The 18,719-nt window shown below is 42.4% G+C and overlaps 1 protein-coding gene across 11 annotated transcripts in view; it reads left to right on the plus strand.

The window, feature by feature from the left end:
• Cdon (cell adhesion molecule-related/down-regulated by oncogenes) overlaps positions 1-18,719 on the plus strand; it is an 86,125-nt gene that overhangs the window by 13,250 nt on the left and 54,156 nt on the right. For 10 of the 11 annotated variants that reach the window (XR_379126.4, XM_006510511.4, XM_006510507.4 and 7 more), the window contains 2 exons: positions 17,268-17,400; positions 17,884-18,156. Coding sequence is in view for 10 of the 11 variants with exons in the window: in XM_006510511.4 (XP_006510574.1) it covers positions 17,328-17,400; positions 17,884-18,156 (346 nt within the window). In the remaining variant the exon portion in view is untranslated. Of the gene's footprint in view, positions 1-17,267; positions 17,401-17,883; positions 18,157-18,719 lie in introns of those variants that run through there. The other variant, NM_021339.2, reaches the window with a different exon arrangement.

An 18,719-nucleotide genomic window follows, 5' to 3' on the forward strand; every position in this document is an offset into this window, starting at 1 on the left:
CTCTGCTTATCAGAAATGCGTGAGATAGAGTTTTTGTGAGCAAGGACATCATGAAGGCCATCTATGAGCACTGATATCAGATGTAAAAGTTGTAACCCAGCTCAGAGTCAGGTAGCCATTCAAACTCTCCCTACTGAGTGCCGGCAAAGTATTATTTGAAATTTCTAGCTTTCTTTTAAAGACTTATTTTAGGTCAATGTGTATGTCCTTGGTAGATGAAAATTGTTAAAATTCTGAGTCTTTCTTTTGCCGTTGATAATTCTAAGCCACAATTTCTACATCCTAGAGTCGATGGACCTCACAGGAAACACTGAAATGGATTTTGCTAAGCTGAAATCAACTCCTCAGTCAATGTCTTGTATTTTATGTCCCTGCCTGGACCCCAGCTTTCTAACCTTTTCTTTGGAGCAGGGGAACCACTTGGATGTTCATTCATTTACAATATTGTCTGGGCGGAGTGTGAAGCTTCAAAGGCTCTCCCTGTTACAGTAAAAGCAAATGCAAAGGAGACATGTGAGAAGTAAAGTTATTTTTTTTTTCTCTTTATTGTTTGGTTGTAGCACAAATACAATCTCTAGATTGCTATGTTCTGCCTCTGATCTTACTGGTTATTCTCTGGTATTCTCTGTAAAATGTGAGTGGTGATATTGGGACCAAACTTTGCTTCTCATCTCTTGGTTATGTGCGTGTGCCGTTTCAAGCTTTGTGGGCTCTGAGTGATTCAGTGTCACCTTGGGCAGTTGTTAACAATTTCTGTTTTGTAATGCTGGCTAAGACAGAAGTCAGTGTCGAAGCGTTTCACCGTGTCTAATTGGTGTTGTTTTGGTGTAGCTCATCAAAATACTCATTTAGCTGCTCACTGACATGCTTTCAAATGGTTGAGAAGAAAGGGGAAAATAGATATCCTTAGGGTTGGAAGTTGCCCCTCCTCCTCCGGTGGAGAAAGCTGAGTTGTAATCACCGCCCAGTGCAGCTCCCAGAGCGAGGTGTGAGGTTGTTTATTTTCACTCCGGAGATGTATATACTGCAGAAGGAAAACTCTGGCCTGGCTTAACCTAAGCAAGTCATTACTTATCTACAATCTGGCAGGCAATTTGATTAAGGCTGACAGAGCTCATATAATATCAGAACCAGACCCTCCTTGTGATTGATGACGCTGGCCTGTGAGATTTTCGTTTTTTTTAATTTAAAAAGAAACAAAAAAACTGAACAAGGATGAATACTAATTCCGATTTGTATTTGCCAAGTATAAACTGTCTGATGTAATTTTATCTATAGTAACATGCATTAATATGCATGCCATATCTTAAATATGTCAGTTAAATAGTTCAACAGTGTCTTAGTTTTCAGTCTGCAGGTAACTTGTTTTTGTACTCTCTCTGGTCCTGGAGATCAGCCTGGAGCCTTGTGCATGGTACTCTTGCTTGGTGTTCTTCATGTATCCCCAGCTCTGCATTTGAGTTCCTGCTTCCTAGCAAAGCAGAGATTGCTTTGATATTATATATTCCTTAGTATAACGGGATTAACTTACAAAAGTAAAAAAAAAAAAAAAAACCCTAATAAAATTAAATCAATTTGGGAATGTTTGACTTTAAGTCATTTTCAACTCCTTGTTTTCTAATTATAAGAAACCTATTTGACCTTTGTAGTAGCGCATATCTGGTCCATGGAGGGTAGCTGCTGGCCTCTATACTGGTCTATAGGTTCCATGTCTCAGTCTTATTGACATGGTTTGGCCAGAATATGCTGAAAGTTCTACCTGCATTTTTCTGTGTAGCGCGTTGAGTCCGGCAACACTCCCACTCCCCAGCCCCCACCACACACAGAGAACCAGGAGTGCACACTTGCAGGAAAGCATAGTCATTTTTGTAGTGGTATTGAATTTGGACTCTGGAGAAAACATTGTACCACAATTCTACCAATGCACAGGTTTTAAGATACCCATTTGGGGCCTATAAAAGAGAGGATAAAGCTGGGCTATATTGCATTTATAGAGTTTTTGTAGGGATGTGGTCTTGAGGCTTTGGAGTTAGGCAGCATTTACAAGATTATTTTAGCTTTTATAATCTCGGGAATGCACATCTTGTATTTTTGAAAATAAAGTTCTTGCTTCATCTCCTAATGTCACTCTCAGCCTGAAGTTGTGAAGATGTGTGTGGTAGCCCCACTCCCTCCATCCATAACCCATAGTTACCTCTGGGAAGGTGCCATAAAAACTGACCAAGAACTACTGAAGAAAACAGTTGAGTCTTTCCCTTTTAGCTCTGATCTAACGACAGTATTTTAAATCCTAATTTCATACCCACAAATGAAGATGAAGTTTTATGTAAATAAATCAACAAATCGATGCTGCCTGCATTGACAGAAAACAACTAAATTGTCACTTGTAAGTTATGCTTAGTTTTTCCTTAGATATTTGCCACGTTCAAGACTGAAAAGCGGGTGTAGGTAAAGAGATCGACCTGATAATTATAGGCATATTCTAGTCACACTGTGTCAATAGGAGTGTGACACTTACTGTGGCTGGAATTTTGTGTGTGAGTTACTGTTCTCTTGTATACTGATGTACTCCAGAGATCTGGCTGCTTCGTGACTATGGCTATATAGTTCATATCAGAAACCTGGCCGTTGTGTGTGATAAAATCCTGCGTTCCACCCAGTACCTGTCATATCCCATATTATCCCAGTCATAAATATCTACATGAAGATAATCACACACGTACTGAGTGTATTTGGCTACAAGGCCTTATGAGCGAACCTAGTGTTGAGGTTTCCATGTATCCACTGCTGTTTCAAAGCCTTCTGGTGTCTATTCTGTAGACTGGTGATTCAGGTGCTGCATTGTTGAGTCTCGGGCCCCTGGGTATTCCTCAGTGCCATATTATATACTTTGCTAGTCAGTCCTCTTGGCACCTGTCTTAAACTATGTGGAATGAAAATGTTGGCTATGGGTTTTTAAAGATTGACATAAACACTGGCATAAATAAGTAATGCAGAAAATATAGATTCTTATTAGAAGACACAATTCAATGGTGAGGTACAGAGTATTAATAATGATTTCTCTAAAGCAGCTAGCAGCTCTCTGATAATGTTCAACCGTTTTTTACCGTTTCTTGTTGGCTTAGCAGAACTTTTTTAAACACACAGGAAATGGGTAGTTTGTCAAGTAACTATGTCTTGCATTGTACGTTTATTCATTTATCAAGTGTATGGAGACTTACTTATGGACAGTTTCTTCCCTGAGTTGGACTTACAGTGGTGAGCGAAACAGATAGAAATTCCTCTAGCATGGAGCTCACAGGGGTTCAGTGGACCCACTAGAAAATGGTTTTTAAAAGCTCTTTATTTTTACAGCTGGTTCATGTACAGGTGAGTGGAAGGGATAAGGATTTTTGACATACTCTCATCCCCAAATAATCTAGCCTAGGTCTTTTCCTCCTCTTGCAGTGTGGCAGTCAGATAAAGTGAGGGCTGTAGATTCCCTTCAAGAAGTTTCAGATCAGTGTGTAGGGAGATTAACTGGATAGTTGGGGGGCTTACTTACGTTGAATATAGGGTTGGGTGTGGAAGTGTCCTGCCTTTAAACCTCCAGCTTCCCTGAAGGATGCTGGGATAGGTAAGCATGAAAGTGCATGATGAGCTTGTGGTATGGCTGGTTCCCTGTGAGTGGCAGAGACCTGTTCTTCTGAGGGAAGCAGTGGTGCCAATGTGGGGGTGAAGGCATGTGTGTGTAGGAGAAAGCAGGCAGCCTGTTTCAGAAAGATAGCATCGAGCTGTGATGTAGTGATTTAACGCAGTGAACACCCAAGTCTTTAGCAAACAACAGTTATTAGTTTAAAAAATTAATATTCTTGCTTGTAGATTATGGCATTCATACACGGGAGGTTTGAACACCTCTCCCCTCTCCCCTCACCATCATCTTCTCTGGGGCTGTGAATTGAACCCACGGCCAACCCACGGCCATGTTTGCGTTAGGCATCTGTCCTGAGACTGAGCCACAATCTCAGCATCTGGGTATCCCCTTCTTAACCTGGCAGGTGTTGGCTGTAGTGTAAGTTCAGCAAATCATCCACACATTTGCTGTTGTTAGGATGTGGCTTCTTTGCTGTTCCTGTGGGCTAGGTGTTTGTCTGCAGATGCCTGGTAAGTCAGTATGATGCCTTTGTGTCATGTTTGGTTCTGCCTGGCCCCAGACTTCTGTTGCTTTTTATCCTCCTCCAGCAGAACCTGGGATACCTCAGCTAGTTTTAATGGCATGCTGGTTGTTCTGTATCCCGAGGTAAGGAGGCAAGCTCCTAAAAGGCCCTCTCTCTATAAAATCGTTGCTTTTTAGATGTTTTATTAGTACTGCTGCTGGTTATTTTAATTAGCAGTATGTTTTATTTGCACCCCCAGGTCGTTTGAGCCAAGATTGTAATTCAGATAAACAAAACAATATCTGATGTTCTGGAACACCCACACCTGCCATCTGGGCTTCTCCTCTGAGCTGCTTATGTTGGCAATGAAGCCAGCAGAGAGAAAGGAGGCGGTTATGTGGCGTGATGCGATGCCTCAAATGTAGATTCTTGGAGTGCTTGGTACCTGAGTGTTTTTCTCCCCCACCTTCAGTTTTGAAAATGAGTATCATTTGTTTCTATTTCTTTTATTAGCGTGTATTAGTTGCATATATTAATGTGTTTCTGTATAGGCAGTGGCATGCGTGAGTTAAATCCAGCTTGCTTTCTCCCACTTGAGTAGTTTTCAAATGGGTAATATTCTTTTGTTCAGTAATTTTCTTTTTAAAGATAACTCCCAAGTCTCGAGAAGAACTTTGCTTTCACTATATACACATTTCTGACAGTGTTTGTAGAATTCCATGGATGCCTCACTGACGGTTTATCCGTGACATGGTGGGTACCACTTACAGAACAAGGGTTTACCAGGCAAATTTCTACAAGCATTTTGTTTTTGAGTATAAAGTAAAGGGGGTTCCCTTCATTTAAGCTCTTACAATAAAACCATGAACTTCATGTCTCACACTTAATAAATAGCTATTGTTTGTTTCATGAGTACACATAAACTCTGCCTTGTTCATGGAAGCATTGCACTTCAGTGTTAGGGCTAAGGTTGCCTTTGGCTTGCTCTCCTCTTTCTCCCTTAGTCAGTGCAGTTTTGGCATTTGCTAAGGATGAGGAAAGATACATTGTGACAGGAGAGAGCTGCAGGGCACACTTCCCTGGTCTCTTTCCTTTAGATAGAGCAGTTACAAAATGTCTGTTACAGAATTCTGAGGCTGGAGAAATTATGGAGGATTTTTTTTCCTTGCAGAGAGAACTCCCATGGTACTAAGTTAGAGAATGTTCCCTCTGAACATTCTTTTTTCAGAATGCTTTGTTTTGTTTTGTTTTTAAATAAATTTAAGTAGTGATGTATGCATATGGGTGTGCATGCGGTGGTGTGGCTGTGGAGGTCTGACGACAAGCGTGTGGGTGGCTACCTCCTTCCACCTTTACCTAGGTTCCAGGACTTGAACTCAGTAGCCTGGCTGTGTAGCAACTGTCTTTACTCACTGAGGCATGGTACGGTTCCCTGCCTGGACATGCTTTTGTTCAAAAAACGTTTTTACTACATTTATTTAATTAGAGAGTGAGAGCGAGAGCGAGAGCGAGAGAGCAAGAGAGCGAGAGAACACAGACTGTTCAGATTCAATTATGTAGAATCTGGGATCTAGGATCAAATTCAGGTTGTCAGCATTGGTGGCAGGTACCCTTTCCCTTCTGAGCCATCTTGCCAATCCCTACGTGCACATAATTATGGAAAGGGTAACACACCAGCTTAGTCTATCAACCAATAATTTTGTTTTAAAACATTTACAAATGAAATTCTGTCTCTTTGATTTTTTTTTTTTTTATAGTAAAAACCTCTGAAATTTCCCTGGTTATATAAAAGTGTTAATGCCAGACATATAGCATTTTAGGAAATGGGGTGTCTATTATCTATCTATACCTATCAATATGTTGTCCAATTCCTTAGCCATACTTTATTTCTGAGGCCTTTTGGCTATAGACACTTGACATGGTTTCAGTATATGCCCAGAGTAGCAGTGAGCTGTGGGCTCTCTAATGGGTGCTTAGATGGTGTGAAAGCTCCGCCCCATGAGTGGACTAATGCCACCCGAGATCCGAGTTGTCCTATTTGGTATTGGGTATATGATGCCCCTGGTGCCTGTTGCTCCCTTGCTTTTCTTGCCTTTTGTCATGGAGTGCTACAGCACAAAGACCTCACCAGATACCACACTGATCTCTTGACCTTTCTAGCCTTCAGCCCTGTGAAAGCCAAAGAGATCCCTCCTCTTTATAGATTATCCAGTCCCAGGTATTTTGTTATAACAACAGAAACAGCCTTTTGTTGTAACATTTAAATGGATTGTGTGTGTGTGTGTGTGTGTGTGTGTGTGTGTATGTACACATGATGTATCCATGCTGGGCCACACATGTCATGGGCTGCATGTGGAGGTCAGAGGACTCTGTGGAGTCTCTTCTCTCTTTGGACTTTTATGTGGGTTCCAGGGATTGATCAGACTTAGCCGCCATGCTTGTGCATGACTTTATGGGCAGGACCATCTCTCCCACACTGGCCCTCTTGGTGGTTTTTAGTCAGAGGTAGTGGAAAAATTAAATTATCAATCCAATGTACAGCTTTCTTGCTATCCCCACCCCCAGAGAAAAAGAAAAGAAAGGAAAAGAGAAAAAAAAACCTTGTAAGTGAAAAAAAAATCACTATAAAACAAAACCCCTTCATGTTATACATGAAAGTCAACCATCACAAGTGTCAGGACCCACAGGACTTTCTATGTGAAAGTATACCCTACAAAAGTAAGACAGCCTGATCCAGTACTACTATGAAATATCAGTAGTAGATGCTAATTTAAAATTTTTATTTACTCTCATATTGCTGTTACTGTTTCAAGGAACTTGGAGCTTATCATGTATCGATTATAGTATGTTAAAACTCAGCCGGGCGTGGTGGCGCACACCTTTAATCCCAGCACTTGGGAGGCAGAGGCAGCAAATTTGTGAGTTCAAGACCTGGTCTACTGAGTGAGTTCCAGGACAGGCAGGGTTACACAGGAAACCCTGTCTCAAAAAACCAAAAAAACAAAACAAAACAAAAACCAAACAAAACAATAAACCCTCTTTATTCTCTTGATTGTTTTTGAAATATCCATTAATGAAAATATTGGGTTATAATACTGAGGTTGAGACTTTATGGGGTTAAACACAGGTCTAATAATGAGGATGATTTTTGTACCTCATCTATACATTGATGCCGATAATTAATAGAGAATTAAAAAAAATGTTTTGTGCCACGTAGCATCATTGGAATGTTTGTTTTCCATGCTGGCTCTTGTATCTGTGTCTGTGTGTACATACACATGTCTTGTCTCTGTATCCAGGTGTGTTTCTTTTAGCTACCTTGTTTATTGGTGCCCAATGTAATGTTACAATGAGGTAGCCTCTGGTTGGTTTAGGTTGAGTCTAACAGAGTTGTTCCAGCAAATTCCGCCTCGTTTCTTATAGACAGGCTGGCCTTGTGTCATTGATGAACTTTTAGGCTTTTCTGGTTGGATAAGCACTTCATGCTATATATAAAGTGCTGTATTTACAAAGACACTGTAAACTTAATTGACCTGTTTTCCTATTTTCTTGTTCATCAGGGCATTCATTGTAGCTTGATCATTATTTTGTTTTTAACTGCCTGTGATGGCAGAGTCTTTTAAGGTTTTCTGAAGTGCAGCTTTTCTTGGTATGGACCACTGTGCTTTTACGTATGCTTTGGCTTATCAGTCACGTTGGGCCCCTTATGTACTGACTAGGTGGTAATCTGTGATTGACTTGTGTGTCAACTTTTGAATAAGCCTGGAGAGCCCTATTATCAGTGCACAGCTGCTCGTCCGTGGTAGAGTGGCAGGTTTGATGAAGCTGTGTCTGACCTAATTCTCGTCACTAAATGGAACAAAGAAATCTAGGGGTCTTCAGTTCTTTTGTATAGCCAGGTTTAAAGAGGAAGGAGAAACCCTGAAACTACTAAGATCAGTATGTTCTAGATTCTAGAAATCATATAACTCAATAGGTAGAGAGGTAGAAAAGTCACCACGATAGATCTGTCCATCACAGGCACTGACCCAAGTCGTCTAAGAATTCTGATCCCCCTCCCACCCCCCGTCATTTATTGTTTCATCATTGCTTTGTCTGTATACTTTAGAATATACTTTATGGAAATTAGTTTCTCTTTAAGCTCCCCTCCCCATATTATTAAAAATATAACCTAAACCTAATCCAGTGAGGGTCGTGCTTTGTAACTGCCAAGGAAATTCTTGTCTCGGTGCATCACGTGGTCTAAGCGAAGCTCTGGACTTTTAAATAACAGTATTAATAATATTACCTTAGCATTCTTTTTCGACTCTTTCCATGTTCTTCCTTCTCATCCCCCATCAAAGGAGGCTAGCCAAGTGTCTGATGGCAGCATTACACCACCAGTCTAGTCTCTTCTAGTTTAGCTAGTTTGTAGCAAACTTAAAATACTTTTCTTTGACCATTTGTTTTGCGGTTACCATAATTCTGTTACTTTTTCCCCACAAAGCCAGTGCCAGCAGTAAACTGGAAAATCCACTGAGCGTTGCATTTAAGGCAAGGGTCGACTCTGCAGTTTTGCACAGTAGTTCCTTGAAATTCGCTGTATTTTGTCTTTTCATTGATCTTTCCCAAGTTGCTTTTCATCATTTCACCATTTGTATGCAAGCTTTGTAACCCTCCGGTACCTTCACGATGAATGCCAGAATTATCTGGATTCCACAATTCTTGGTTTCCTGTGCTCAGGAGCAGGAAGGCGTCATCTGTTAGAAAGAGGGAAAGGAACTCTTGATGTGTCCTTTTAAAAAACACACAACTTTTGTGAACAGAGCCTAAGCCTGCCCTTAGAGTTTCTTTTGGTGTCTAATTAGGACCACATTGACGCCTGTTGCAGCTGGCTGCTCCTAGCTGTTGCCTCTTTTTTCACTGTGACCCTTGATCCTTGTGACCTCTCGTGGGGTTAGTCTTAGGCCCTTTCTATTGTGTCGGTGCTGGAGTGGCTCATGCGGAGTTGATTATTTCTTTGCTCACTTGGCCTTTTTGGTGCCACGGCTCCTACGTCACTTCCATTTTTTCCCTTCTACTCTTGCTGGTCCTCAGTGGAAGGAGACACTTCTGCAGGCAGCAGGGTTGTTTGTATGTTTGTTTGGCTCAACTGAGACCCGGGGTGGGGGGTGGGCATTGGGGAAAGGCTACAGAATCTGTGGGTGCCAGCCTAAGGTTGATCTGAATGATGTCAGGGTCATTAAGAAGTGTGTACAAATGGCACTGTCCAAATTTCACACTGAGAGCGCTTCGCTCACCTAGAGAGCAGGCAGGATTCCAGAGTAGGTAGCTTGGAACCTTCCTATGAGATTGGCAGATTCCTTCTCCCACCTCCAGGCTATGCAGCAGGTCACAGAATCAGGGATGCTTTAGTTTGTAAGTGTATTTCCTCCCCCAAGCCCACACCAACCAGAATGACACACTATTAGATAGTGTGTTTGTTGTGACTAAGATGATGGCGCTTTCTTTGCTTCTCCTTGCCTCGCCCTCCTCCAGTCCCTGTAGTGAGATTACTGAACAATGAATGCCAGCTGTCTCCTTTTGGGGGTCCTCATGTACACACAGTGAGGAGACCGATCCAGCAAAGCCTTTGGTAGTTAGAGTGACTGTCTAGGGACGTGGAACATGTTTGATTACCTCGCTCACAGCACCTTTTAGAGGTACGTGAGAGGCGTGGGGAGGGTGGGACTTGGTGACATTTCAGGACTGGTTTTCCATCAAGCCTCTTCAGTCACATCCCTGGGCAACCGGTTCTGCCTCCCCCTTTTTAAGTCCCTCCAGCAGCAGCTTTGTTGGGATCCTTAGTCTTGAGTGAGGAGTTCCTGCTGCTTCAGATGAGGCTTTTCAGGACTCAGCCTGCCCTCCTCTATTAGGCCGGCAGTTGTGTTTGCTGTTGACCCCCACGTTTGTACTTTGCGCCACAAGTCCAATCAGCTCTCTTAGATCCCCACTTACACCTGTCTCCGCATCCCCACGGGCGCCCCCATCCCCTGCAGCACCTTCTGGACAGGAAGCACGAAGGCCCTGCTGCTTCTCATGGATTTCCTGTAGGAGAAAATGCAGACCGTCCACAGAGTCACTTTGTAGTCAGAGATGTAGCCTGTCACTCTGGTTCCCTCTTTCTGGTCAGAGCAGCCAGGAAACAGGAAGTGGATGGACAAATGGATCCCGGTGATGTCTGAGCTGCACCTTCTTTCCCACACTGCATCGCTTGTGAACTTCGTCCTGTCCATTTTACCGTTCATATCATTTAAATATGTCCAGATGTTAGGGGCAGTTTCTCTCATGCGAGCCCTTTTCTCTTTCCTACCTGCTTCCTAACTCGTCTTCGACCGTTTTCCACACTGTAGTGTAGATGGCACTTCACAGGTGCAAGGTCTGAGCGTGTCCTCTCCTGTGGAAAGTAGTCCTGTCAGGATGAAAGCCAGATACCTTAATGTGATGTGATATATATGTGTACGCATACGCACACACACACACACACACACACACACACACACACACACACACACACACGGTTTCTGTGTGCCTTTGTACATCTCTCGGAATATAATAACCCCATGCTCCAGCCCATAAACTCTCTCTATATAGATTCTGTGTGCACGCTGTCCATCCTTTCTGTTTATAATCTGTTCCTTCCTTTTCTTTCCTCTTCACCATTCTCCCAACTGATTCCCTAATTTGTTACTTTGATTTCATCTAAGTTGACCTTGAACCTGCAGCATTTGTCCTGCCTCCTCTGAGAAGCCCTAACCCCAGATCTAGGTGAAAGAGATCTGTCCTTCCTGTGTCACCTGTACAGGTGACTCTGTTGTTCATCTGTCTCTCCCTTCAGTGTCTTTATGTGTTGATATCTTTTCACACTTAACTGTGTTACACCCTGAAAACTTTCATTTCTTACAAACTCAGTCACTTATTGGAGGTGGTCTTCACTGATTGCAGTGGAAACATTACATTAGGCTCCAACTCGATAAAAGCAAGCTTTCATAGGTAAGAAAAAAAGAAGTCTACTGGTCACTGAGAACCGATTTGTAGAGGTGATAGACAAGAAGGACTATGGAGAAGTTCCTCGAAGGTTTTTTGCTTGTTTGTTGTAATGATTTTTAGCTGTCTTGTGTTCCTAGTTCACTTAAAGTTCCAGCAGAGAGAAAAGACAGCAGATGAAGTATGGCTGTTTCATGACCCTTAGAAATGGGGCCACGGCTCTAGACAGATTAGAACACTCTCACTGCCTTCCTACTTGGCACCGCCCACAAAGCCCCCTGTTTTTGAGGACAATGCAATTCAGTTTTTTAGTATGGTGCTTATGACGAAATGAATCAGAAACTGGTAGTTTCTTTAAAGGTGTAACGCCAACACATGACTTTTGAAGGGTTTTGCTTTAGCCTCTTAAAAGATACACTGCATAGAAAGGAACCATCCACAAAGGGAAAAAGCTGTTCAACAGCCACTGTGACAATAAAAATTGTTATCTGAATTGGTTGTAGTGGCACAAGTTTTTAATCCCTGTGCTCAGGAGGCAGAGGCAGGCAGATCTCTGAGTGTCAAGCCAGCCTGGTCTTCAAGAGCAAGTTCCAGGACAGCCAAGACTACCCAGAGATGTCCTGTGTGTTGACTAATCAATTGCAGGGACTTCTGCTACAAGAGATGGATTCTGTGACAGCTCTGTATAGGAAACGAAAGCTTCTTCACTAAATTATTTAAACATTTCGAATGAAGGAAACATTGACAGGTAATATGTAGGTAGTTCAATGTGGTTGTTTGTTTGTTTTTTAAATGTCTTGTGTTTGAATTCTCTGTAACTGTGCAGGATTAATCTTCCTGCACTTAACCGAGGTCTTCCCCTCAGCATACTCTACATTTTAGTTAGTGCAGAAAAAGATTTTTTGTTTCAACAGTTGCTAAATGGCACGTTTTGAAATTGATTGGAAATAGGAATCAGTTCTCTCTTTATTTAAGATCACATTTCATGAAGAATAAGATTTCCTTTAAAATGCAAACTAACTTAAAGAATTTCCGATTTTGAAGAACCATACTGATCCCAAAGCCAAGTTTTTGTTCACAATTAGGGCAAGAGAAGGAGAGGGGGGTCATTCAGAAAGAGCCTTGATCAGCCTTGGGGGACTTGGGGTGTGCTAGGGAGCAGGGTAATTCAGAAAGAGCCAATCAGCCTTGGGAAAGCAGACGTGATGCTTCAAAAACAAAGTAATCAAATCTAAAACCTCAGGAAGGGCTTTCCCCAAAGGGCTGTTCTGGCAGCATGTCGAAGAGGGGTTAGAAAAGCAGTAAGTTCACAACCTGAACAATGAGTTAAGCAAACTTTAGGGAAGTATTTCCTTTCTGAGCTGAGCTGAGGCGTACCTTTAGCCCCCTGCTGCCAGAAGAACCCAGCTGAACCCAGCATGGCACAGAAACTGTGGCTGTTATACACAGTCACCTGTGTGCATGGGGAGGGAAAGGCTCAAATCTCAGCCACTGAGGATACAGCAGTTCTCCCTTGACCCTCGTGATCCAAGGAGAGGAACTGTGCTCCGTGGTATCGAATCTGTCTGCAGTGTGGAGGAAAGAGTGGACTCCATTTCTAGACAAGTGGGCTGCTTCTTGTAGCTGCTCTCCTTTCTCTTTGGTGTGTGTGTGTGTGTGTGTGCATGTGAGTGCATGTGTGTGTGTGTGTGTGTGTGTGTGTGTGTGCATGTGAGTGCATGCACTGCCTAATTAATTGAACCTAGTTTATTTTACTGCCTCTTTAAGTTAGGAAAATAGCTGCATATACTTCTATTTTATATGTGATGGATGGAGAAAATAAAAGCAGGATGGGAGGGAGATTTATATTCTTGGACAGCAGATTGAAATTTTGAGTACCAGCAGATTTTGCATATAATTTTATTTTTGGAGAAACACATGTTATAAATTAAAACTACATAGTAACTACACAGAACGCAGTGATTCTTTGCCTTCCCTTTTGATGGATTTAGGGTTGAAAGCAGATTTTTTTCCCCATGATCTTTTTGTCATGGAAGAACAAAGGTCAACAGTGTGATGAATGTTTTCATGTACTTCAGTGAGTTGGTCAGTTATAGTTTATATCCACAGTTGACTTATACAGTACATCAATCTACACCATAAACCGAGGAGACAATTACTTAACTGTGCAGACAGTAGTTGTTAGGAATGATGCTGGAAACTGGTTTCTTTTGAGAAAAACACCTTGATGATATGTATTTAAAAAAAAAAAAATCCTTTGGGTCTGAAATGATGCTCAGAGGTTAAGAACACTGTCTATTCTTCCAAAGGTCCTCAGTTCAATTCCCATCACCCACATGGTGGCTTATAACCATCTGTAATGGGATCTGGTGCTCTCTTCTGCCCTGCAGACATACATGAAGACAGAACGCAGTAAAAACAAACTAAAATGTCCATATCCGTGATGTGGGAATTCTGCTTCCAAGAATATAACCTCAGGACACGTAGTTAAAAGAGTAACTAAAGATTTATGGACAATATTCACTCATATGCATGAGATGTATGTGCACAATATGGCTTATTTAAAGTAACTCTAAGTATGTGTAAGTTAAAAGTTAGTTTTTATTAAAGTAACTTTATATGGATATTAAAGTATTCAAAAAGGGTAATTTATCTATATTAAGTGTATCCACTCAACAGAGTGTATGGTGGTTTGAGTGAAAATGCCCCCCATAGACTTATAGACAATGGCATTGTTCAAAAGGATTAGGAAATCCTCTCTAGTCTTGGAGTGGGTGTGGCCTTGGAGGAGGTGTGTCACTAGAGGTGGCCTTGGAGGCTTCAGAAACTCAAGCCAGTCCCAGTGTCTGTTTCTCTAGACTTCCATCCTGCTGGTCACTAATGTCAGCAGAGAGGGTGAGAGGAGGCTGGGATGACAGACAATGTTGTTGAGAGAATGAGGGATGCTTTCTATCGAAGGTAACATAAGTGTCTGTAGGGGAGAGATGACATTATGGTAAGGCCACTGTGTGCAACATGGCAGGAGGAATAAAGGGGGAATTGTGTGTGTGCGTGTATGTGTTGGATGGAGGGAGGAAGGGGAGAAGGAGAGGGGCAGAGACAGTAATAATAGTAGTAATGCTAGTATTTGACAAAGATGAAACTTTGGAAAGTGACATAGCATTGGGTGACTTCTGTCCCATGCTGCTCATGGGTCTCCTCTGATTTGAACTGGTCTCACCTGTGTGACGTTTAGTGGCGAGGCTGATGTGAGATTCTGTTGTTTTTCTCTTCAAGTCACCTGACCTATAGATGACATTATCCCTATGGTCCTCTAACCTGAGCTCTGCACACACAGAAGTCAAGCCCACAGATGTTTAGTAAGAGCCTCTTGTGGATATAGGTTCTCTCTAACTTTCAAAATCACCTGAAGCCGGGCGTGGTGGTGCTAGCCTGTAATCCCAGCACTTGGGAGGCAGAGCCAGGCGGATTTCTGAGTTCGAGGCCAGCCTGGTCTTCAGAGTGAGTTCCAGGACAGCCAGGGCTACACAGAAAAACCCTGTCTCGAAAAACCAAAACCAAAACAAAAAAAAACCCCAAATCACCTGAGATCATGTTAAAAGTAACCTTGTGGCCAGGCATGATGGATCAAGCCTGTAGTCTGAGCATCAAGGAACTAGAGGTAGGAGGATCATTGCAAGTTTGAGGCTCGCCTGAGTTACATAGAGGGTAGCCACCACTATACAGTGAAACCTTGTCTAAAAGTGCAACAGAGCAGCCCAGTAGGCTTTATCAAGGAAGCTTCCATGTGATCGTATTTAGGTAGAAATAATGAGCTGTGAAACTTTTAAGAGCAGCTATAAATTAGGTCCTGTGCCAGGGTTAAAGTTCACTGTAAAGTCCGTGTCGCTGTCTTTTAATAAATAAATAGTTGAAGAAAGACTTGGCCAAAGGAAGAAACAGTCCTGCATGTCCGCATTTTCTCGGAGTGTCTCCTGTTAGCAAGTCAGTGAGTGTTTACTTAGCCTTCACCACTGCTGTCTGTCCTTAGCCTTAACTAGGATAGTTCAAATAAACCAGAAAAGTTTTCACACAACTGACCCCTTCTGCCAGTTCATCGGCTCCCACTTCTTAAAGGGGTCCCCGGGAAAAGAAATGGAGAGGATGTCCGAGATGGAGATCAGCTTGCCTTTGTAGGCTTTCAAGCCCAAGGCACAGGTGAGCAGATCCCAAGCCACTGACTCAGAGGCTCACTGCTATGCTTTCTTTCACTGCCCAGTTTTCACACGGTGAATATGGCCCTTCTTAGTGCAGACAACTGCTCACTGCTGAGCTGCTGTTACTATAGCCAGTCATTCTGTTAGGTTGTATTCCACAGTCCGTCTCCAGCCCTGGCCAACCAGGAACACAGGGCAGGATCTGCAGAGGTTCCTGATGACCGTGCCCAGCATAACGCCTAGCACAGAGGAAGGGTTTAGTACACTTTTGCTGATTGTTTTTAAAAATTAGGCATAGGAGTAAATAATGAGTGAAGGAACAAACAGGATAGTTAGAACATACTTAGTGCAGTGTCAGATTTTATGAAATATGATTGCACACATGGAAGTTTCATTATATTGGAGTAGTACTTTTGTTCTAAGGGACACGATAGAATGCTTTTTTTCTGGAAAGTGGAACTTTATAACATTAAGTATGCTTGGTTTTAAGGAGGATACATCATGTCATCAGATTAGACGGGTGAGAGCAAAGCAGAAAAATGTCCAGGCTTTAGAAGGAGTTGGCCATCTCTAGAAGATACATTGTTAAACCGACTCATTTTATTGGTATCTTCTCATTGTCCATTTCCCCCACTAGAATGTAAGGCTTAAACTTATGTCTGTTATTTTATTTCTATGTTTGTAATAAAAATCGCCCCACATCTAACTCTTAGGATGATATCTACTATTGAAAAACATTTGCTTTGTGAATGAATGATTTTGATACATATTTCTAAATTGTCTCCAAAAAGAACTCACTGGTCCTATTTCAGCCATCATCTATGTGGTGGTTTGTCTCCATGTCCTTGCCAGCCCTGAGATTTATGGACTTCTTGAAAGTTTTCTAAATGTACTCTACTGTCTCTAGCTTAAAAACAACCACAACAAAATCAATCAGAGAAAGCGCCTTTCCCTCGGGTGATATCTGTCAGAGCCATTCATCTGTCGGCTGCCAGTTTCTCCCAGTTTTCCTGCTGCATGGCAGAATTTGGGAAGTGTCTGTCCTTCCTTCTCTCCCTTTGTCTCCTGCTATCTACATGTCCTTCATTCCCATTAAGTTAGCCTCTCTCTGCTGAACCACTCTTGTCAACATTACGGGCCATCTGCATCGTACCCTTTGGATAGCAGCTGAGCTTACTCTGCTGACTACTAGAGGGCATTCTCCTGGGTTTGTCTTGTTCATTGCTTCTTTCTTTACATCGCTGTTGCTCCTTCTCTGTTCAGTCTCTAAAGGTGCTTGTTCTCCAAGCATATTCTCCATAGAAAGCCTGAGGTTATGTCCGATTTTCTTACATCTGAAATCTACATTTCCAGCTCTGACTTCTCCCTATGACTCATTTAAGCAACTTTGGACTTTATGGTAGCAGCTATATGCCCAGTTGATAATCTTACGTGTTCTTCAGGCACACAGAACTGCTTACTCTCCCCTTCACCTTGTATCACACTTTCTGGATTTTCTACTCTAGTAAATAGACATTCTTTATACTGTTTTATACCAAACCCAAGAGTTACCCTTGGCATGGCTCTGCACCTCAGACTTCATCTTCTGGCCTGTGTTAATTCCTTTGCTTCTGCTTCTAGATGGTGTCTCAAATACAATCAAATATCTTCATCGCCCACCTTGCCCTATCCATCTCTCAAGGGCCCAGTGTCTCTTGGTGCTTCTTTCTTGACCCACTTCAGTGTGATCTCCACTAGCTCTGAGTAGTTCACCAGTAGTGGAATATCCTAGTCCCCAGAAGAAGGAATAAAGCTTCTAACCCTTCTAGTGTCTAGTCTCTATGTGGATTGAGAAGACAGGGGTCATAAGGAACCTAAGATGAGGTGATCAGTTTAAAGATGCTGGGATTCTTAGCATTTAAGTTTTCTTTCTGTTTTGAATGTTTTTCAGTAAGCGGAGGCCTGGGCTTTCTCTGCAAGTCTTCCCAGCCTACTTCTGTAATTGGGCGATATGCATCCAGACCTCGGACCCTTATGGACATTGCTGTATGTTCTTGTGATTCTGTGTTCTTCTGTGAGCTCAGGTAAGAGGAGAATGATGAGGCCAGGGCTGATGCCTTTCTTCTTAATCTTTTTGCTTTATACTTATGTGAGGATGTGTGTGTGTGTGTGTGTGTGTGTGTGTGTGTGTGTGTATAATTCATTGAGCAGCATTTATTACCTGTTTACAAAAAACTGTACGGGCCTGGCATAATGGCACATCTTTAATCCCAGCACTGGGGAGGCAGAGGTAGTCGAATCTCTGTGAGTTCAAGGCCAGCCTGGTCCACCAATCAAAACCAGGACAGTCAGGACTCTTATATAGAGAAACTCTGCCTCAAAAACTGGGGGTGGGGGATGGGGAAGATGGACCTATGAATTATCAGGATTAAGAGCTACCACATATAGAGATGAAAGACTGTCTTGGTCATAGATGCAGATGAAAAGTATTTAATGTATTTTTTTCTCTGTTTTCTGAACCTTCCTCCTTGTATCTCCGGTTTACACCCGGGAACGTTCCGTTGTAGACTTGGCACCTTATTTTATTTCTGAGCCACTCTCTGCTGTCCAGAAGCTTGGTAGACCCGTGGTCCTACATTGTTCTGCTAAACCTGTTACTGCCCGAATCTCATGGTTGCATAATGGAAAACGGTTGGACAGAAACACAGAACAGATAAAGATTCATCGGGGGACTTTGACCATTCTGTCTCTTAACCCTTCCCTTTCTGGTTGCTACCAGTGCGTTGCCAACAACAGCGTTGGTGCCGTTGTGAGCGGCCCCGCAACAGTGTCCGCTGCAGGTGAGTGTAGTTTGATCTTGTTATCTGTTGTTTTTCTTGAAATCCAGGAGCTTTCTATTCTGTGCTGCATTTTTCATAATGGGAAAAACTTGGGGCACTGATGTGAGACTTGTATGCGTCCGAGTTCTTACCCTAAGCTTTCTTTGACTGCGGATAGCTGGGGAAAGATACTGGAACCTCTGTAGCCAAGCCTAGTGGCCTAATCTCTAGTCATAGTGGAGATGATTTCTATAAGTTAGCACAGGACAGTTTTCTAGTGTGGAGTCTGGGCAGTCTCTTGGAGCATCTTTTAACGCCCTTAATATCAATACAGACCAATCAGTTGGCTTTGACGCTCATTTATGTCATGCAGCCCTCCATCCTTCTTTCACATCTAATTGTTTTATTTCCCTCGATTGCCAGGGTATTGTAATTTATGTAATTTAAACCAGGCCAAGGGAGCAGGGAGAAAAAAAAAAAAAACTGACTGTAAAGAAAGGAATGTGAAGAATTGAACTTATGGAAAATCTGGAATGCGTGGTTTTTCTTAGTACGTTTGAGCCATCTGCCTCTCAAGTGGCGAT

This window comes from Mus musculus, chromosome 9, assembly GCF_000001635.26.
Source record: "Mus musculus strain C57BL/6J chromosome 9, GRCm38.p6 C57BL/6J".
Lineage (NCBI taxonomy): Eukaryota > Metazoa > Chordata > Mammalia > Rodentia > Muridae > Mus > Mus musculus.